The 17,969-nt window shown below is 40.0% G+C and overlaps 1 protein-coding gene across 3 annotated transcripts in view; it reads right to left on the minus strand.

Moving 5' to 3' along the window:
- Positions 1-330: 330 nt before the first annotated feature.
- Positions 331-17,969, minus strand: part of FAM222A (family with sequence similarity 222 member A) — an 84,436-nt gene continuing 66,797 nt past the window's right edge. For all 3 annotated transcript variants that reach the window (XM_069961360.1, XM_069961361.1, XM_069961362.1), the window contains one exon: positions 331-5,545. In XM_069961360.1, the coding sequence (XP_069817461.1) occupies positions 4,308-5,545 (1,238 nt within the window). In that variant the 3' untranslated portion in view covers positions 331-4,307. The remainder of the gene's footprint in view (positions 5,546-17,969) is intronic.

The following is a 17,969-nucleotide window of genomic DNA, read 5'->3' on the forward strand; positions in this document are numbered from 1 at the left end:
AGAAAAAAACAACCCCTTTAATGCTGCCAGGATTGAGACTATACGGTGATTCCCAGTTGGGTGACCAGTACTTACTGTGTCACAGTGCCCATCATGCCACCTCTTCATTCATACATATAGATGATCGAACATCGGGAATTTTCAGGTTCTATCGAACTCGAACCTTCATCATTTGATTCCCGATGCCTTCCCATTCAGTGGGGAAGGTGGAGACAGCCCAAGTACCGCCTGGAAAACAGGGCTACAGCCTATTACCTAGGCTGTATCCCAGTTTTTCAGGCGGTACTCGGGCTGTCTCCACCTTCCCCACGGAACAGCAAGGTATCGGGAATCAAATGACGAAGGTTCGAGTTCAATAGAACCTGAAAATTCCTGATGTTCAATCATCTCTACTCATACATCGATGGATTTTTTGCAACAGCAGGGTCAAGGTTGCAGTTGCCTATGGACCACAGCGCGAACCAATTCACCTGTATGAGTGAAGGGGTTGTGTGACACAGTGATTCCTGGAAATCGCAGTGTAGCCTTACCCTAATGCTACACCTACACAGTGACTGACAGCTTTCCCTATATACAAACATTACTCTTTGTGGGTGGGAAAGCAGGACCCATAAGCTTTCGCTACAAGCACTGGCAGTATCTAAAATACTGATTCAGTTCATATAGAACCATATATCCCCACGCTCAGTGTTTCCTTTCTCTCCTCAGATACAGAGCTGCTCAAATCTAATTACAATCTTTCCACTCTGCTTACAGGATGTGGGATGCAAACATGACTGAAATTTGCAATCTTTGAAATATTCCCATTGACACTCAGCCTATACAGTGGGGGAAACAAAACGTTAATCGGTGGGTGTAAAAATGTTATCGAAATTCCAAAAGAGATCCAAATTCCCAGATGACAAAAGGCTAAGAACCACCACCATCTCAATTCCTTGCCTGCTTGAAACAATAGCATACAACCGAAAATAAAAAAAAATAACAATAAAAAAAAACAACAAGAAATGGTATGAAATCTATTTTCAAGCATAAAAAGCATGAGATATGAGGAAATGTTTTCAGTATTTTTGTATAGCAGCCAACAAGTAAATTATACAATATTATCACACTACAAAAATTTATATTCAAGTTTTCAAGTTTTTTTTTTTAATTATTGTGTGTATTTTAAATATCCTCCTGCATTCACTGTTCACTTCTACATTTTTACTAGTGCAAGTAATGGACAAAAAAACCCGAAAAAAACAAAAAGAGCAAAAAAAGAAAGGAAAGAAATTCACGTTAACAATTTCTGTTTAATTATCCCATTTTCTGCCAGAACACTGACAGAACCAAAAAATATTATTATTGTTTTAATCAGTAATGTGACATCAGTAAGATTATACAGATTTTTTTTTTTGGATAATACATCTATTTTTTCATTTTTTTTTATTTATTTTTTTGAGCAAAAAAAATTTTTTTTTTTTTCATTTGTTTCCAAAATAGCAGCAACTATGAAGCTTTAACCCTCGTTCACATTCTTTGCACATATCTCTGTAGTTAAAGTTTGAAGTTACTGGGCAAAAAGCATCACAGATCCAGTGGAAACATGGTAAAAATGTTGCAATAAAATGTATAAATAAATTAATCCTTTCACTGCCACAGACACCTGAAATGCATTGTGGGTAAGGTAGGCAGCTGAATTAGAAGAGGAAAAAAAAAATCAATTAGGTCTGCAGAAGGATAATGATCTAGATACTTTTTTTTTCCCCCGTTGAAGACGAGATTTTTACCAAATTGCTTTAACGAAATAAGATAACTATTTGAAACTAGGACTAGGTCATTATCTTCCTGATCTCCTGGGGTTAGTTGGCTTCGCCTTGTTCTTTAATCCATGCCCTTGGAAATGGAGGTATTGAAATCACACTTATGCAAAATAGATATGAAAAGGACTTCATTAAGAAATTGGACAGAAGTATACTATTGAATGCACTTTCTACAAAGAGTTAAAAATTTTCCCCACATATGGATTTTTCTGTGAATTTTTGTATGCCCTAATGAGTCATATGACAGTAATAGGGTTCATTTAGAAAAATAGCGTATGGACTTGAATGGTAATAAATCAAGATTGTTAAAGAGAATGTACCATCAGGTCAAATTGTTGTATCTTGAGTCCAAAACTCTATGAAAAAACTGAAATTCGGTCAAATACTAGATGTTTTATTAATGAAATGCCTACACTTGGTGGATTTTGGTTTGATTTTCCAGCCATTCGCATGTACCACAGATCCAGACTGTCTGTAGCATTGTATGTTGAGTAGATATGAACGAACCTCGAGCACACTCAGGTTTGTCCGAACCTCCCCGTTGGTGCAGAAGACTTCCTGGAAAACAGCAATAGGCTATATCCATGTTTTCCAGTACTCCCTAGGGCTGCATCCAACTTCTGCAGCCACTGGTAATCCAATGATGCATGCTCGGATTTGGACAGACCTAAGCGTGCTCGAGGTTCGCTCATCTCTAATTTTTGAGTATGGCTTCAAGTTGCAATAGTCCAACAAAATGTAACCTGATGTCATTGTACCTTGAGGGATCACTGATTAAAACCAATAGAGATGCATCATAGAGGGGGGGTGGGGTTTCCTCCCATTGGGGGTGGGACGGCTCACCTCCAGTGCTTCACCCACAGCTGGTGCCTGGGAATAGAACGGCACCGTACACGGGAATCGGGCCGCGGTTTAAAAAAAAGGACAGCGGCACCAGCTTCCCCGCACCGTTTCTGCAACAGCTAGAGAGCCAAGGTTCTCTACCCCTGCTATGAACCATTCAAGGCACTATTGTTCCCTGGTCTCATTTTCTTAAGTTGGACTGGGTGAATCATGCTCCCTGCACTCATGTCTGGCATCCCTAAAAGCTGACAGTTCTCATGGTTGTAAGGCTGGGTTCAGGCTGGCTGTAAGGATGGTTGTAAGATGTTTTTGCAAAAAAAAAAATAAAATCCCCGGATGTACAGTATTTGTGTATCCTCTTCAATCCGTTTTTTTTTTCATGATAAAAAAGGATCGAAATGTATTTTTTTTTAGCAAACACAAAAACATGGTTGACCACATTTTTGTGTTAGTTTAAAAAAAAAACATGCGTTTTTATCCATTTTTTTTAATCCTTTTTTATAATGCAAATCAATGGAAAAACAGATCTAAATGGATGCACACACTGCAAAAGCCAATTGCAAAAATGCAGTGTGAATCCAGCCTTAGACACCTATCTGCTCATCCTATATCTCAATGTGCCACGTGTATGCTCTTACAGAGGGGTGAACTAAAGCCGATCTTTAATTATTCTGGAAATCTTGCTTTAACAAGAACTTAGCTAATCAAAAGTTTTTATGAACTTGTTCATACATAAAGTAGCGACTGCCTTATTGGTAGGTCCAGCTGTAGATTTGGGTTATTTATAGGCTGTACAGCATAAACCACTGGAAATAGAGTAGATCATGTGAGCTTGCTATCTACAACAGAAGCCATGGTACATTGATCTACTTAACAACTTTTCTGATGACAACTTCCTATGAGCTGGTCAAATAACTACAGTAGTTTACGTACTTGTGTGTCATGTTATTTAGTGCTATAGTGCTACCAGTCCTTAAATTTATATTGATTTTTGATGCATAATCTTTAAGTTAATTTGTACTGATGTGAATATAAACTGACCAAGTAACAACGATAAATGTTACATGTAGAAGGAACTAAGGATACATGTCCATTCCCTATTAAAAAGTTAAGCCTTGTCACAATGAGGTCAGGATAGTCGGCAGTGGAGGGGTTACAGAAAGGACATAAGAGAAATGATCCCAGATAAAATTATATTCGTACCTATTCTGCGCCTAACCTTCATTTCCCGCCACAAATAATGCTGCATTCAGACAAGTTTTGAGAATCAAGAAAAAAAAAAAAAAAAAAATCAAGATGTCAATGATTACATAAATCAGCAGTAAAATAAGCTAAAGCATTAAATTTGCATTCAGTACAGGTAAAACCAATATCTCTTCCATTGTAACGACATAAGACATGGAATAAAGAACCTGCTTTTTCAACTGAGCCATTCTCCTCCATTTACTTGCAAGATAATATAAAGTGCAGGAGCAAAGGCAGCATAACCAGAGCAGAAAAACAGAAACCCCTTTTGCTGCCAGGACTCTCATTACGATGAAGGATGGCTAGCCTCACCTATGCCCTCTGCACTGTTAAAACATGCCTTCGTATGGCTAAGTAGCATTATCTAGTGTACTGAACCAGTGTTGGCCACCTTTACATGGAAAAGAGGAAAGAGCTTTATCTGTAAATGGGCAGGCGGATGTGGGCATGCTGATGATCAAGAAGTCTTGGCACAGACACTGTTTCATAACCTTTGCCAAGCATCTGCTCCTTAATACAGGGTGGATGAATGTCATTGATGAGATACTCCAAAGACTGAAGGCTACTGCTAAGAATAGAGGTATTGCAAAGGGTCTTGCTGGGAATGCTGGTTAGTCCATCTGATGGATGTACCCCCAAATCCCTGTGACCATTGGCAAGTTCCTGTGGATTGTAACAGTCACTGTTGGGTGTGACCAAGATACTGTTCCATGGAGGGGCAAAGTATTGACCAACAGAGAAATTGCCATGCATGCCGACACAGTTCAGTGGGGAGGAGCTGACTTTCTCGACGGCACTAGCGAGAGTATAAGGGCGAGACACTCCTGGGCAGACTTCAGGTGACTTGCTGACCGCTCCTCCTCCACCACTGCCACTACTGTATATCCGGAGTTGCTGCTGCTGTTTCTGTTGCCAAATAAGGTAGTCCATGCCATCTTGGTAGGATCCAGCTTTGGCTACCACTGGAGCAGACCCCAATGCCAACTCTGTGCCAGACCTACAGTCTTGAAGGACAGTGCCGGTATATGCCACAGTGCCACCGGTCATAGCGGTAAAACCACTGGTCATTCCCTGCTTAGCTGGACTGGAGTTGGTAACTACCACACCATGACAAGCTTGGTGAGAAGCCTGAGCCTGGCACTGTTGGTTGATCTGGTAAATGATGCTTTGAATAGAGGGTAAGTTGGACTGCTGGAGTGTTAAATTTCTACCTAAAGGAATGACTGAAGTTGCCACTGTCACGTTAGGTGGCACCGGTGCATCCATCTGTTTCTGATTTGTAATATAACTCAACTGTCCGTTGCAAGGTTGGCCTTGTGTTAAAGTGCTTGACATTGGGTAGGGAGCAACACCAACCTGTGCTGATGAAATTTTAGTTCGTTTTCCCTCTACATTCTTTACCACACTCTTGCTAGAAGATTTAACAACAGCAAGAAGGCCTTGGTAGCCACTTGTGTGTATTTGGTAAGGGCTGTAACGCTGGCCCGTTGTGTCATAGCCATTTACAGTCCTATTTAGGTGCTTGTGCTGGGGAACCCTGATGTTGGTGGGGAAGATCTTGATAGTCAACGGGCTGTTAGCTACTTTTTGTGCGTAGGCATCTAGTTCTGCAGGGCTTGGGTATCTCGTGGTCTGTACTGGTGTAGCAGTTTCACCTGAAATAGAAGAGAATAACGTCATTGTTTTTAAAATACTGTACACAAAGATGACAATAGATAGTACAAGGCTTTTCACAGTACAAGGATGAACAATGTCCTCTTTGTTACTTTACCAATATTTTCATTTAAATCATAACTATGATATGTCTGGAAAAATCTGAAAGAAAAGAATGGAACCATTGTGGAAATGCATGCATGCAGAAGATACTGCAGTCTGGATAGATGCAAGAAAGTCAAAGTCCTACAGTCAGAAAGTACAAACGCATACATTGCCTATGTAAGCAAAATTAAAAAGGAAGCAGGAAAAGAGCACACAATAACAGGTATCATTGGCTTATTGGAATATGGTAGATAAAGTTTAAAAAAAAAAAAGACAAAAAATACAAATATTCAATAAGCTATACCAATATTTTACTTTATATCATTATTATGATATGTCTGGAAAAATCAGAAAGGGAAGAATGGAACCATTGTGAAAATGCATGCTTTGCCGAAAATACTGAAGTCTGGATAGATGCAAGAAAGTCAAAGTTCTACAGTCAGAAAGTACAAATGCTTCCATTTCCTATGTAAGTGAAATGAAAAATTAAGCAGGAAAAGAGCACACATTAACAGGTATCATTGGCTCATTGGAAAATGGTCGATAAAGTAAAAAAAAAAAAATAAAAAAAGGAAAAATAAAAATATTTCATAAGGCCCTATTACAGTCATTTACAAACTTCCATCACTCAAACAGATGAAACATTCCCCAACTATTTAAGAAAAGGGTTGAAAATGCAAAATGTAAAATGTTTCGTGATGCATTGTTAATGATTATAGCTGTAAATTATGTCTAATGTCTTGTGTCTTCAAAAAGAGAGCATTTTTGATTACTAAAAAAAAAGTCCATATTTTGTGAGATGGCAGTTAATAATTTAATGACAGGGGAGGAAAGAGCTGTCAGCTCAGAACACGTTTGTCTCTATTCTTCTGTTAAAACAGACAAAAAGAGCCTTAGAACTGTGGCATTTGGTTCCACCCAAAGTACTTGGGGAGACAAAAATGACTGAACCGCTGTCGTTAAAAATCCCCTATAATTAATGCAAAATCTGTTATTTAAAATTTAACCTCTTTAAGTCCGCCTGGAAGAAGATTCGGCAATATCGGGGAGGGTTAACAGCTCTTTAGTAGCTAATGTTTTGAATATGAATGTGAAATTGCTATGCACCATCATACATTTAGAAAGAGTCACAGCTTTCCTTCGAAAAGGTGAAGCTTCACGTTCACTGCTATATTGTGACACTGTATAACCTCAAAATAATAAGCCATATTACAGCACTTGTACAAGTATTTGGGCCCTACTATAAGGCCATGTTCACACAACATATGTTTAGCATAAATAACAGCCGTTGTTGCAAATTGTATTTGAATGTATAGTATAGTATACGCTCTGGCCGGGATTCCATCTGGCCGCACGAAAAACTAACATGTCAGTTTTCTGCAGCCACTATTCATTGAATAGCCGCCGCATAAGACATGTCAGTTCTTACAAAGGAGCGTGCAGCTCCGGCCGCACGCTCCATTGTGTGCAGCTGTAAATTCTGATGCGGGTGCACACGGGTATCCGAATTCACCAGAAATTAACATCATCCGGCTGGTACTGCAGTACCGGCTGGGATGATCTTCAGTAACACCGGCTGGGTCACAGAACCTGACCCTATATGTGCCTGAATTCACAAGGAGGATTTTGTTAGATTTCATATATAGTCAACATTAGCGGGTACTCTTTCCTAAAAGTAACGCAAACCATATATTCTTATTATGCCACCACATCGAAGCACCATACAGTGGCTGTTGGAACTCGACACAATCTAAGCTATCTATATGAGGACTAAGGGCCATATTACATGGCCTGATTTTTATGTGAGTGCTCATCTGATTACCGAGCCTATTGCACAGCTTGATGATCATGCAGCAATGTCCGCAATCATTAGAGATGTCCGTGTAGCCCTTGTTGCATATATTGAAAATAATAAACTTATATACTTACCTGTCCATGCTCCCCAGTGTCCTCCTGCCTTCTCCCTGTAGCTGCCGCTGGCATGTCTGAAGACATCTCTTAAGGGAAAGGTTACTCAGCCAATCACTGGCCGAGAAAAGGCAGTGTCACGCTCAGTAAGTGGCCTATCACTGCATAGACTGCTTCAGACTTGCTAGTGGCTGCTGCGGTAAGTAGTGGAAGGGGGATATCATGGACAGGTAAGTATCTAACTTCATAACGCATAATATCTAACGCATATTATTTTTAAACCTGCTGAAAGACAACAATCAACTGATGGCAGCTCTTTGTCTGATCATTGTCTTTATTACACAGAGAGACATATGCCTGATTCTGCCTGATTTGGGCAGATTATCACTCAGGGTAATAGGACCTTTATTCCCAATACCATGACAGCATGTGCTTGTCTTTAAACAGATAAACCAATAAGGATATAGATTACAACAGTGATTCGAGAACATCCTAATTTAATGCTTGGCCTGCGTATTCTTTTTCTGAGGCATGCATATCTCATTGTCTACTCTTGCCAGACATAAAAAATATATACATGTACAGTAGAGATGAGCGAACCTCGAGCATGCTCGAGTCCATCCGAACCCGAACTTTCGGCATTTGATTAGCGGTGGCTGCTGAACTTGGATAAAGCCCTAAGGCTATGTAGAAAACATGGATATAGTCATTGGCTGTATCCATGTTTTCAGACAACCTTAGAGCTTTATCCAAGTTCTGCAGCCCCCCGCTAATCAAATGCCGAACGATCAGGTTCGGATCGACTCGAACCCAAACCCGGTTCGCTCATCTCTAATGTACAGTATCTCCATATATTCCATGATTTTGTGTCAATCCCGTAATGTTTCCATTTTTCGTTCCACAATTCTCGGTTGCTTATTTCATGTAGTATATATATATATATATATATATATATATATATATATGTATATTCATATATACTACATATATATGTAGTATAACGCATTGTCTTAGATAGTGTAATGTGTTGCATATAGTAAATGATTTCTGTATAGAGGACAGATTGGATTATATATTGGAAACAGATCAGCCATTAATTGGTACATACTTCATACATAAATACAGGATAGGGAAATAAAATTGCCCGGCTGGAATACGGAAAAACAAATATAAAAAGAACAGGCTCAAATAAGAATGGATCCCGCCTAAACTTCCAAAAATGAACACAGCGCTTGGCTGGTGTTGCTATCAGTTTTAGGAAGTCTTCTTTTGTCTTCTGCTCTGCTTACGATGCAAAGATGAGAGCTCATTGTTTCTTTATAATACAAGTGAGGATAAAATGCTGCAATAACAATCTCAATCAATCTGATGATCCTTTTGAGATAGAGAAACCGTTTTGGCTTGCTGAATAAAGCTACTCTGTTATTTTCCGAGCAACTTTTTATACATTTATTTACAAACTGTGACATTGACACAAAGTCATTTTTGGAGTGCTGTCTATGGATATCTTAATGGGTGTTGGACCCCCTCCCCCCCATTATGACTTGTTTCTGCAAATTGACCATTGGGAAAAAAATTCACAGTACTGGCTGTCTTTCATCTGGATCCATATTAAGGCTATGGTCACACACAGTATTTTTGCTCAGTATTTTGGTCAGTAACGTCCGTCCGTGAGTGAACATAGCCGTTCTGTGTTTTGGTTGCAAAATACTGACCAAAATATTGAGCAAAAATACTGTGTGGGAACAAAGCCTAAGAGTGAGTTCACACTGAGGAATCTGGGCGGAGAACCCGCTGCAGATTCTGTCGCTTGCACCCGCTTGCTTCTGTGAGTATCTCTCACCTTTGCCATAGACTCCATTGTATGGTTGGGCAGATTCCACCATCCGCCCAAAGAACTACGTGAATTCTTTGGGCTAACGGCGGATTTTGCCCGACCATAGAATGGAGTCTATGGCACGGGCGGATATACGTGCCGGGGCGAGCGATGGAATCCATGGCAGGTGATCCACCCGGATTCCTCAGTGTGAACCAACCCATACAGTTTTTTTTGCCCAAGTGGATAACAAAAATCCAAATATTAGTCCTCCCTTTATACTTCTCTGTGTGAATAAATTAAGAGTTTAGTGGCATTTTTGTCAGAAACTTTTTGCTGGACCCCATTCACTTCCGCAAAGGTCAAATCTATAACAAAATAAATCAGTAAAAAAAAAATATATATCAAAAACATAATTGACAGTGTGGACAAAGCCATGTTACATCTACGGGTCCTGAAAATAGAGCCAAATCCAAAAACCTGATTAAAAATGATGCAATCTATTATATAAATGTATTCCAGTGGACGTTTATGGGATATTTATTCATGACTATCATGTGAACTTGATTTTCCTGTGAATTATCAGTTACCAAATTGCAATTTAAAAGTGTATGTCTTGATGTGACCCAGCATATTAGGTGCTATGAATTCCATTTTTACCATGGGTCATTAGCGCTGATGTATTCTCTTATTTTAACGGTTAATCATTCATGATTTTGCGCGAGCCTTTAATAAAATGCACCCATACTGATGATATATTTCCCTGGTGTGCTGTCCTGTGGTATGACATCGAAAAACATAAGGGCTACAACATCATTCATTTTAACCCTATAACGTTTATCATTATGCTCCACTTACTTTAACCTTTTTAGAGTTTTTTTTTTCCTAAGAAGGATCAAAAGGCAATTCTCCGAAACACATTTTCTTTTACAAATGTACGCAATTCGTACCTGGGCACTGAGTTTTATATATCACTGGACTACATGTTGCGCATAGCGTCTTTATCTTTAGTGGCGTAAAATATTTACAACCTTTATATTAAACATACATAAAGCATGCAATACGGGCAGTACAAATGTAAGTACAGTATAAACTTGATATATTAGAACAGACAATCAAAGGAAACATCTCAAGCTAATGCTTTCTACTATGGGTATATGTTGGAATAATATCACCATCAGAAAGGTATTCATACGTATCCCGCATCATAGCCTTAGGTTTCAGTAGACTACTTACATTTGCTCTGTTTTACGCTGATGTACTTTTATTTGTAAGAAAAGCATAGTAGTATTTTCATTCTATAAATAATATGTATAGTTGCTTAAAGTAGACCAAATGCAGGCATGAGCAGACTATATTTGGTCTATTGAGGTTTATGGCTATATAGTGTCTAGTGCCCTATTACTTGGTGAGATTATCTGCCCCATCAGGAAGAACTGGGCAGATATCGCCAAGTCTAATAAGGACAATGATATGTCTAAAGGCCCTATTTCACGAAGGGATTATGGGACGTATTTGGCCGATTATCGGCCATTACGGGCGATAATCACATGTCGGCTGATCGTTGTCTTTCAATGTCTTCCAACATGTTGAAAGACTAAGACAACGATGCCAACGATCTGCTGCCATGACTCTGTGTAATAGGAATGGAGGATGTACACAGCTGCTATCTCTATGGGCTCCCCTGACGATGTAAAGATCATACGTGGATCCCCTCCCACAGCTCTCCAGTATGTAGAAAATAATAAGGTTATTACTCATCGGCCCATATTCCCCGATGTCCTTCTGCCTGTTCCTCGCTCACCTCAGCCGCCGCTGAAGCTTCGGAAGCAGTCTGCATTGACAGGCCACTCAGCCAATCACTGGCCATGGCGCTGTCCTGTCTCGGACAGTTAGAAAGACACCGGAAGGTCACAGGGGAACATAGAGAGGTAATGTACAACTTTTTTTTATTGTCTATACATGTAGCAAAGGCTGCACAGACATCACTAACAATGTTGGTGCAGCCGTTGCTGCACAGTTGTTGAGCCATGTATATCGGCGGATCGGCGCCTGCTTACACTATGCATCGGCTAGATTGTGAGAGATATTCAGAAGAGCTCTAAATGAGATGATCTACCACCCAGCAGTTATCCCACTAGTAGTAGGAAAACAGGGGGCCTTATATATTGATCTTACACAGGGGTACTTTATTGTTGCTGTGTGCCCCTGAAAAACATTGTCCTCTGCATATGGCATATAACACAATCTTCAGTAGGTAAAAGCAGTGACATAAAGAGTATTTATAAAACTATATAACTTATGTGTTCATACATACAAACAGTAAATTTCAGCCGAATGGGTTAAACATATTGCGCCTAAATTTAAATAAACTAACACCAGCCTAGTAATTTGAGGTTTCAAGGGAATGCAGTCCAACACAACACAAACCTCATTTTAACCCAGGCAAAATAAATTGAATGTAAAATACATTATAGAACTAATTTCATGGGTGTTTAACCCCCTCTCCAAAATACACACAAACGCCATTTATGGAGTAAGAAAATCAGCATTTTTATAATAGGCCACAAAAAAGCCCGGTACATGCAATTTTACAGATGATCAACAAAATTAACACTCAGTTTATCAAAAGCTGTGCCAACCAGATTTCATGGCCCTCAATGTTTGCTCTTACTGCGGAAAAGATTTGCAAAGGAAGAAACCTGAGAAGAGACGATCGAACTTGCCGAAAGTTTGGGTTTGCATGAACCCGAACTAACAGCATTTGAATCCCGCTCCCCGGAGAAAGTGGATGCGGCACGAGAACTGCCTGGAAAACATGGATACAGCCATATATCTCCAGGCAGTCCTTGGGCTCCATCCACCTTCTCCAGGCAGCGGGATGCAAATGCCGGCTGTTCGAACCCCAACTTTTGGTTTATTTCGGTTTATTTTTTTTAAGTTTGTTTATCTCTACAGTAAGGTTTGTAAAACTGACAGCATACTTTTATTGATTGTGATCCCCTGGTGCAGAGACTTTGTAGTTGCTACCTCTTCCCTATTTATGCAATATTGGCACAATGCACACTGTGCTGTAAGGAGATGCAAAAAAATGTCCTCTCAACCTGCAGTGGCTGGTGCAACAGTCTTCAAAATGTAGCCCCACTACCATGCCATTGTCATACAGGGAACACCTGCATACCACATTGGGCACATCATTAGCTGAGTTGATTTTTTGTTGTTGTTTTTTCAATTGTACAACCTGGAATAGTATACATTTTGTTTTCCAAACAGCATGGTGTCCATCTACTGGACAAACTGGAGACACGGGACAAACTGGAGACCGGTGGACCTATTCCACGGAGTGACGGCAGCAGATCGCTGCTATCACAGTCATTTGTCTTTTTAACATGTTGAAAGACAAATGACAGCAACGATCAGTCGACATCGTTAATGGCGGCTGATCGTTGACTTCTATTAAACGAGACGATTATCAGCCGTAACGGCCAATATCGGCCGAAAACGGACGATAATCGTTCCGTGTAATAGGGTCTTTAGACTCATCCTTCTTAAAAAACAAACTAAAGCTACAGTATGTACTATAAAGTAAAACTACATGCTCCAGTGTTGTGTCTTTAATCTGTCACAATAACAGCACTTACTGCGGGAGGTTATATATTGGCAGTATTTATGGAAGTGCATGCTACCTCTTTAGCTGTAGTGGTATACTGGCTATATTCATTATTATCCTGCTGTTTGGCCCAAGAACCAGATTTAGAGTTCAATTCGGCCACATACGTTAAGTGCCAAGTGGATGATATCCAGCTGTTCAGTGTTCAGGGCAAGCAGCGGGATCTCTTCCTGCATCAGAAGTCTGCTACGCTAGGCATACAAAGCTATTTTTTTTTGTCCGATACAGCAAAAGATCAGATATTTCTAAATGATCTGAGATCCTTTCACTGGGTATGCACAGCTCAGTATTTTCCAATTCTATCTTGCTGATAATGTGGGTTTCTATACACATTTAAGGTTTTTATGTTTACTCAGTTTGCAGCGGTATCGTTGCTTCAGGTACTCCGCTTATTGCCATCCTTCACACATTTCATTCCTCCTAAAAATACAGATCTGCCGACAGATTTTGACTTTTCAAAGAGAATTTCATGATTGAGAATCATTTGCTTTTAATTATTTATCACAAATATATATGCAGGGATACTGTATACTTGTACTGGTATCATATCTACTAAACTAATATTATATGTACACCAACAAATTTCTAAGGGCCCTAATATACAGGGTCAATATCGGCCGAACAGACAGATATAGCCCTATGTCAATCAGCTGACAAATTACCGAATGCTTGGTTGTCAGCTGATTGCAACGTTGTCCATCAGTGTCACATGTCCCCATGTAAGGGTATGTTCACACTAAGCAAATACGGCGGAATTTTGCGGCGGAGGAATCCCGCCATGCTCAGTGTCCCGATGTGAGTGAATGGGAGGGAGCGCGCTCCTCTGCTGCCGCCGCTCTTCACTCAAGGAAGTGACATGTCACTTCTTTGAGCGGCGGCTGTGGAGGATTCTGCTGCGGAATTACGCCTGTTTTACTCAGTGTGAATATACCCTAATAGAGGATGTGCAGCCAATGAATGATGGACGTAAATGGCTGAATGAAAGAATGATTCAGAGATGTACAGGAATGGCCATCATATAAGGGAAAGGGTCAGACCATCGGGGAGGGCCCTAACTTTGGTTAGGAATAAATCTATCAATAATTGCATCATAGTAAAGTATTAGCATAGGGGGAAGCATTATATGCTATGTTCAAATACTGTGAAGATGACTGGTGTTTTATTGGACGGCCGTCATTTAAAACACATGTACCACTTCCTGTACACTTTTTATTTATATTACCTGGTTGGCGCTGGTGTGTAGATCCAGGTGGCACCGTCCACTTTTCAAACAGCCACCCGGTTCCCACCATCTGCGCCGGTTTCTCAATATGCAAATAGGGCAGCTCGGTGTACTGTAGATGGGCCCAATTTCCCCCCTCCCCCCCAATGCATCGATATCCCCTTCCCTGGGTGACACGCCTCCTTTAGAATAGAGTCTGGCCGCGTCACCAAGGGGATATTGGTGAACTGGTGGCGCTAAATGGCCCTATTTGCATTTCGAGAAACCGGTGCAGATGGCAGGTATCAGGTGGCGGTTTAAAAAATGGACAGTGCCACAGGGATCTACACAGTGGCACCTACTAGGTCATATATAAAAAAAAATTGTAAAGGAAGTGGTACATTTGCTTCAACAGCGAATAACGAATGTTATTTCAAAACAACGGCCACTATTATACGAACAGTTATAATTTTGTAACAACGGCTGTCAGTTGCTGTTAACTGACGTCCGCATAATAAAAACAGCCATCATTTCAATGATATGTGAATATAGCCTACTACCAGGGTCCAGTAGAATAAAAAGCAGGTAGCCCTGTCAAATTACTCAGTGTTCTGTACAGGGGCAGGACAGGAGTCCCTGCACGTCTGACTCCAAAATTGATAAGAATTTGCTGATTCTGACCCAAATCTAGGGATATTCGCTCATCTTTGCTTATTGAATAAAGCAATAAAGCTACAACGTTACTAGCTACAACAACCAATGTCTCCTTTTTACATGCACGTTCCTCTGTAATATTTACCAGAAGAAAAAATTTGCCTCTGGTTGCGTGACCGGCATTTACATGTTTTTGCATATTAACAGATGATGTATATTCAAATTTTAGAACCTGAAAATAATATTCTGTGCAACTGAAGTAAATACTGCTTTTAGGTCAATGGGAGGTCAGGGGTGGCAATGCAAGTTATAGGGGGAGATTTATCAAACATGGTGTAAAGTGAAACTGGCTCAGTTGCCCCTAGCAACCAATCAGATTCCACCTTTCATTTTCAAAAGAGTCTGTGAGGAATGAAAGATGGCATCTGATTGGTTGCTAGGGGCAACTGAGCCAGTTTCACTTTACACTATGGGGGAGTTTTCTCAAACATGGTGTAAAGTGAAACTGGCTCAGTTGCCCCTAGCAACCAATCAGATTCCACCTTTCATTACTCACAGATTATTTGGAAAATGAAAGGTGGAATCTGATTGGTTGCTAGGGGCAACTGAGACAGTTTCACTTCACACCATGTTTGATAAATTGCCCCCAATGTTTGATAAATCTCCCCCATAGTGTTCTAGAAATAGAAAACCTGGGATGCTACAAAGAAAGTCATAGATGAATAAGACGTTACCACATATAACATATATAGCACTAGTATAATTGTGCTTTCTAAATAAATGCTAGAACTGATCATCCACCAGGAGCGTTGCTAATTGAACAGAAAGAATACCATCATGATGGGCCGCAGCACACTCCATTTAATCAACGTTATACGCTAGTTACAGGTGTCTGAAACAGGAACCTCTATTAACCAGTATATTAAACTCATTTAGCTACGGCCTTTAGAGTAAAATTTTATGCTGATGGAAATTGTAATAAGATCTTTCAGTGTGGAAAATAAAATGCAGTCCCTTCAATGAGATGTGGCAGACATGACACGGTCTATTGTACATAAATATATTTCCTATCCAGAATTTAGCGCCTAATGTGTACATTGTCAAGTTACCGGTAAACTAATAGAAAACTATAAATTTTCAAGAAATATTTTTGGGGAAAAAAAAGCCAAAATTTTTTATATATAGGATAGATATTGCTAGATTCTATGTATATACTGCATTAATATAGCTAAATGTAGGGCACCCAGGAAGTGTGATTTTTCTCTCGATAGAATTATTTCTTTTCTTTCGGTAGAACTATATCCTGGAGAGCTGCCGTAATTGTCCATAGTGGGAATACCCTGTTAGCACTAGCCATACACATAAGATAGCTGCCAGCTGAACACCTGTTCAGCCAATAGCTATCTCTCCCAATCCCACCATACAGGAATCATTGGCTCAGTCGAGCATTTATGTGTTCTGAATAGAGAAAAGAGGAGTAGGTAAGCTGCTGCCAGACTCCTCTGACAGGCTGTATCTCTCCTAGAATAAGGTGATCAGACATCCTGATATTGATCTCCAACTGCTACTTGGGGAGGGTTGGGAGATCCCTTTGTTATAAACATATGAAATTAGAGGGTTCAGCCTAACATGAGAAGCTTAAAGGGGTATTGCCCACAGGTAAAATACGTGCTGAATCATGCCTGCTCTTGGAGACTAAACAATTGTTCCATATGTGCTATTACCTTTTTATTCCCCTATGCCCAGTTCTAAACCTGCTGCTTTGTGCTGAAGTCACAGAAAACGATATGTGAGTCACTCTCTCCATCTCCTCCCCCTTCTTTTCTGAAATAACATGTGATTAGCATCCCTGGCTGGTTGTATTTGTGATGCAGGGAGGGTTAAACACAGTAAGGTCATCAGTAACTTAGAGACTGAAGAGGTAAAAACAAGTATGTTACAAATTTTTAGTCTCTAGGAGGTGGGATGATTCAGTATGGAGTTTACCTGAAGGTGATACCCCTTTAAAGCCCCACGGGTTACAACAAACCTAGGGTATTCCACTCAAACATAACTTTTGATATATTGCTGCTCATGGTGAATCTAACAATTCATTCCATTCCACAATCTGTGTGTGAGTCTTTGTCTCTGTCTCCCCCCCCCCCTTCTGAGACAGATGATGTTAACAAGTCCCTGGCAGGCTTTATCTGCAGCATTGTAGCTTCTTAGTCATTCTGGGAGGGTTATTCTAAGGCCAAGTTGCTAACGTACTACTGTGATTAACCTTCCCAGCATTACAAAGAAGCTACAATGCTGCAGATGAAGCCACTCAGGAACTTGTTTACATCATCTGTCTTGGAAAGGGGGAGGGGAATACAAAAAGAAAGGCTCAAACACAAATTTTTGTTTTAAGCAGAAAGCAGCAGCTGAGAACTGGGTGAAGGAGACTGAATAGATAATAAATGAATTGTTAAGGCCCTATTACACCAAAAGATGCCTGACAGATTATCTGACAGATATTTTCAGCCAAAGTCAGGATTGGACTATAAACAGAGAACAGGTTGTAAAGATAAGACTGAGATTTCTCCTCTCCTCTGAAAAAAATCTGTAAAATAATATGTCAGACATCTTTTGGTGTAATAGGGCCTTTGGTCTCACCACTGGCAGCAACATATAAAAAGTTATGTTTGAGTGGAATACCCCTTTTAAGGTCAAAGTCTATAGTTATTGTCCAGAGTTATTATAAAAAGGAAACTAAGCAGACTGCCATCAAAATTATATTTTGGAAAGTATTGCTATATCCTTTTAAAAGCAGCTTAAATGGCACTGTTGTTTTGTTGTTGTTGTTGCAGAAATCAATAGTACAGGCGATTTTAAGAAACTTTGTAATTGTGTTTATTAGGCAAATATGCTATTATCTGCATTCAAAAAGACTTTCCCCAGCCCCCCCCCCCATCCTCTCTCTCATTCACTTCTTATTATCAGGAAATCTTGACTCTTTTACATCAGTTGAGCCCTGCAGCAGAGAGCAGAGAACAAAGGAATAAACAGTGGAAGCTGTGTAAAAGCCGGTATTCAGAGGTCTGGGAGGTC

This window comes from Dendropsophus ebraccatus, chromosome 3 (genome assembly GCF_027789765.1).
Source record: "Dendropsophus ebraccatus isolate aDenEbr1 chromosome 3, aDenEbr1.pat, whole genome shotgun sequence".
Taxonomy (NCBI): Eukaryota; Metazoa; Chordata; class Amphibia; order Anura; family Hylidae; genus Dendropsophus; species Dendropsophus ebraccatus.